The 5,109-nt window shown below is 35.5% G+C and overlaps 1 protein-coding gene across 1 annotated transcript; it reads left to right on the forward strand.

Annotated features, from left to right (window-relative positions):
• Positions 1–2,043: 2,043 nt before the first annotated feature.
• LOC106772018 (aquaporin PIP2-1) lies at positions 2,044–4,881 on the forward strand. The gene is made up of 4 exons (XM_014658124.2): positions 2,044–2,481; positions 2,916–3,211; positions 4,192–4,332; positions 4,461–4,881. Exons 1-4 carry the CDS (start codon positions 2,175–2,177, stop codon positions 4,578–4,580), a joined length of 864 nt encoding a protein of 287 aa, XP_014513610.1. The 5' UTR covers positions 2,044–2,174; the 3' UTR covers positions 4,581–4,881.
• The last annotated feature ends 228 nt before the right edge of the window (positions 4,882–5,109 follow it).

A 5,109-nucleotide genomic window follows, 5' to 3' on the forward strand; every position in this document is an offset into this window, starting at 1 on the left:
ATAACACAATTAACAGCATAAAACATAGTTATTCAACAATGATAATATTTCCCTTCAATTCATTATTCATTTACATTTAATAGTTTGGCAAGAACTTCCACAACCTACTACACGAAGTTGTTTTACTTTACAATAGCAAAATTTCTCCATCACTACGTCAACCAATAATTAAATTCATAGGTTTGGTATTTGCTACGAGGTGGTAGATATACCCAAGCATATAGATTCCTGTAGGAATTTTTGGGGAACAAAAACTATTCTCCATACATGAACATATCAGAAATTTTACCTCACACTAATTAACAGATAATATATTAGAAAGTGTTCTAATTATTCAAAATTAGACACTTAATATAATTAAGTTAACCATTGTTTCAATTTATCTGATTCTTTGGCGTAAAAAAACAGTGCAGCGAAAATTGTTAATGAAGGTATACGGATCATGTCATTTTACCTTAAAAGGTGGGAAATTCTTAAAACAAAACCCTACGTTTTATTTTACGCTAATCTTCTTCCTTAACATCCTGAGAAGCAGAAAAGGGAAAACCACGAAGGAATGTCGTACCTTAAAAAAACAAAAAACGATGAAAGAAGCTTAAAGTCCACGATTTTAATAAAAAATTCCACCATATTTCTATATTTCTCGTGATTAATTCAAAGTTTCGCAGGCAGAAATTCACTACAAAATTCCTATTATATATCGAAGTACAAGTTATTGAAACATATATTTCCATGTACATATTCCGAGAATAAAATAACGACAATCTTATACTGTGTGTGTGTGTCATTGTTTATAATTAATAGTTGGAATTGATTGATAATGTTCTTGAAATTTCAAAAATATTTTATAACGTGGTAAAACTAAAAACAATATAATTTCAGCAATTATTTCCGTGGGCGTTCTTTTATTTTCACACCAGTATAGTTAAAAATAAAGTACATTAATTTGCAAAGAAATTAAATGCTCAATAGATATTTTTTTCTTGGAAAAAAACATAGTCAATAGAAGTCGTGTAATAAATTAGTTTTACCCAAAACATAGTGTGTAGCCATTGGAGGATTGAATGATAAAGGGTGGAGACTACGTAGGTATCTAGAGAGGTGGGTATACTAAATTTAATTAAAAGAGTAAGAATAATAGAATGGCAAGACATTGACATTCATTTTGAGGAAAACAGTCATAAAAAAAAGTAATGAAAGATAATGTTAAATGAATATAACAAATTTGTTTGTGTATTATTCTAAATTTAAATATATGAATTTGACTAAGAAAACCACTCTTCTGAAAGGTAATTCATGTTTATTCATGAAAAAAAAAAAATGAAGGCATCTCATTTAGGTTTTTGACTTAAAAAAGTCAAGGCTATATACTAACATGTACCCCCATTTTGGGATAGTGGATGTAAAGATATATTTACACAAAACATAACTTGTAGCCATTGAAATTAGTTTCAACAGTAAAATATGGCAAGTTCATGTGGGAGACCTAAATTAATCTCTTTTACTAAACTTATGAGGACACACATGTAAAATCTGGATTTCTTTCTGAATAACTGGCACACATGTGTAACAAACATATGAGGACAACATAAAACACAAAACAACTTGCGATAATAAGATGGGAAGGGTAGAAAAATGTACAAGTTGTAGAAGTTTGAAGAAAGGGTGAAAACCCGTGATTGCAAAGGCAAGAGCCAACCACTATGGTGAAATTGAAATGCAGATTCTGGAGAGACGGAAAATGACAAAAAGAAGAGAAATAAAAATATTGAAATGAAAAGGAAGGGAGTGGAGTGGGGGTGGTGTGGTGTGGCAAAGTGAGGTGGAGTGAAGGGTCGGTGAAATGAAAGCTAAAAGCCTAACACCGAACCAAACCAAACCAAACCTTTCTTTTTCTTCCAATTTTTTTAAAAAATTTGTACTATATGCCATTCCTGCCAAATTGGACAGATCATATTAACACCAAAATAGAAAAGTTTTTAGATAAAAAGAAAAAAGAAAAAAATTGGTATAATCCTGAGGGTGCACCAGCATATATACCCCTTCTCTGGTAAGTCTCTTCCACACCTGCCCATTACCAAAGTCTCTTCCTTTCTTGGCTCTTTGCCTTCTCTGACAACCTAGGTTCCTGTCTGAGCTTGTTGTGGCAAGAGGGTAGTAGTAGTATTCCTGTTATGGCGAAGGACGTTGAGGTTACCGAGCGTGGCTCCTTCTCTGGGAAGGACTACCATGACCCTCCTCCTGCACCCCTCATTGATGCTGAGGAGCTAACAAAGTGGTCCTTTTACAGGGCTCTCATTGCTGAGTTCATTGCAACTTTGCTTTTCCTCTACATTACCGTGCTCACCGTGATAGGGTACAAGCACCAGAGTGACATCAAGGCCGATGGTGATGTCTGTGGTGGGGTTGGCATTCTTGGCATTGCATGGGCCTTCGGTGGCATGATCTTCATCCTTGTTTACTGCACTGCTGGAATATCAGGTTATTCTCTTGTCCTTTCCCCAGATCCTTTGGCTCCAAATGAAAAAAAAAATAAATATATCCTATCATTTGTCATGTTTGCTTCATGTTTTGCAAATTCTCATTATTTTTTACTTTTCACACTTTTCTGTGTTGGCTGTCTGAAAAAAAAAAAAGTTTTCTTGCAGAGGGTTTCTTATTGTTTTGAATTTTTCGTTCTACGCTTCCAAGCGTAGAAACTTGCTCTGTTTAAGCCCCGTTTATTCAGACGTGTTATCTAAAATAAAAAGGATTTATTACTAGGTTTCCTTTGTTTTTCTCTTTGGCTCAAGTTTCCTAGACTCCGTAAAGCGGTTTCTGTTTTTGGAGTGTGTTTTTTGTAGCAATTGTTTGTTCAGGATTACCACGAAAGTTTTAGTTCTCATGGACGAATATTTTGTTGATTTGGTTTGCAGGGGGTCACATTAACCCAGCAGTGACATTTGGGCTGTTTTTGGCTCGCAAGGTGTCTTTGATCCGAGCTATCTTGTACATAGTGGCTCAGTGCTTGGGGGCTATCTCTGGAGTTGGGTTGGTGAAGGCCTTCCAAAAGTCTTACTACAACAAGTATGGTGGTGGGGCTAATTCCCTCGCTGATGGGTACAGCAAAGGTACTGGATTGGGTGCTGAGATCATTGGCACCTTTGTTTTGGTTTACACCGTCTTCTCTGCCACTGATCCCAAGAGGAATGCCAGAGATTCCCATGTGCCGGTACCTTCTCAATCATTTTTCTTATTATTAGTTTCTGTTTCTGATCCTGTGGCCTTGTTTTAATTGTATGTATGAATAATATATCAACTGTGGAACACCGATTGCTGCCTGAGTCCTGCTTGAAGGGAGCAGTATGTTAAATGTTCTGAAATAATAAAGTTTAATCTGGTTTGCATTTTAGTCTCCCCTTAAACTGTGGTAAATAGTTTTTAAGACAGTGATTTCGAATTGCGTCTAGTTGAAGGTAAAGAAAATACTGTGCATCAATTCTCGATCTATTTATTAGGCATTACGTGTTTCAGTGTTAAATCAGAAGACTTTTTCCTCAGGTTTCTTGCTTTACTTGTTGTTGCCAACTTATTTGATTGTTCTTAGTTTTCCAAAATTGAAATAGGCACATTTAATTTCTGAGTGGATACATCATTGGGTGGTGAAACTATCTCTTTCGAATACCAAATTTTCCAAGTGAAATGATTATGTTGAAGAAGTGTAACAGTAGCGTGCGTTTGTGGAACTCGGGTCCCCTTTGCCTTTGTTCAAGAATTGTGGTTCCCCACATGATTATATGGTTACATAATTTCTTCCAGTTTTGAGAAAAGTGGATTCTACCGCATCCATGTTATCCGACAAGTAAAGGACTTGGAGTGTCTTAAGTTTAAGATAAAAGTGTTTATTTTTGTGTCTCTAATGCATGTGTCATTTTCCCAAGGCTGGCAATTCTATTACCAATTCATCAATTATAAGCTTGAGCTCCCAAATAAAGTTGCCTTTTACCGATTATTCTAATTAAATAGGATGAAATACGGGCTTCACATGTTAGCATGGCCCCATCTGTCACAACTCAATTGTCTAGTGTTTTATCAGTACCGAATTCTTTTTTTCTGGTTATTTGGATTCACGTGTTTGGAATAACTTTTGCATCAACGGTGCTACTTTAAATCAATCACATAAGATTCTTATTATGCATTATTCTGTATTAGGTTTTGGCTCCACTTCCCATTGGATTTGCTGTGTTCATGGTTCACTTGGCCACCATCCCAGTGACTGGCACTGGCATCAACCCTGCAAGGAGTCTCGGAGCTGCTGTTATCTACAACAAAGACAAGCCATGGGATGACCATGTAAGTAATATTATTGCTTTTGTCATCACTTTATCTATATCTTGTACCAAAAGTCAGTTTATGAACTTAGAAATAATTTATAAAGCTATAGCTTTTATCTGATATATTGTTCCCTTGTGTCTGGTCAGTGGATCTTTTGGGTAGGACCATTTATTGGGGCAGCCATTGCAGCTTTCTACCACCAGTTCATCTTGAGAGCAGGTGCTGTTAAGGCCCTTGGATCATTCAGGAGTAACCCCCATGTTTGAGTTGTCCTTCTCTTCATGATGGCTCTTTTGGAAAGAAGATAATTGCAGAGATGGAGTTGATATTGCAAGTTTAATAATGGAAAATGCTTTTGGCTTGTATTTGCAACGTTTATTTAGCCCTCTCAATTATGTCTTCAAGATTGTGGATAAGTGTAGATTAAAGTCTCTTTCATGACAGGGGGAGCCTTTTGCACTTTCCTCTGTGTTGCCTTTAGCGTGTCATTTTTCTTTTATGTTATTCTCTTCTGTCATCTTTGTACTCAGATATATTTATGGAAAAAAAAAATAATTTTACCTACTACATCCATATTTATATAACAGACTATCAAACAAACTAACGTTGTAAAATCTGCATATCATTTTAACCAGAACTAATTTTAAGAAAGTTAAAAACATTGTTTAAGTCGAATTTGGTGAGTTGAATTGTTTATTCAAGTTGGCACTAAAGAAAAATTTACCTCAGTAACTGTGTTGTAATTTCAAAAAATGCTTCTGAAGTGGTGAGCATGTTCCTTACTGAAAAGAAAAT

This window comes from Vigna radiata, chromosome 8 (genome assembly GCF_000741045.1).
Source record: "Vigna radiata var. radiata cultivar VC1973A chromosome 8, Vradiata_ver6, whole genome shotgun sequence".
In the NCBI taxonomy this organism is placed as follows: Eukaryota; Viridiplantae; Streptophyta; class Magnoliopsida; order Fabales; family Fabaceae; genus Vigna; species Vigna radiata.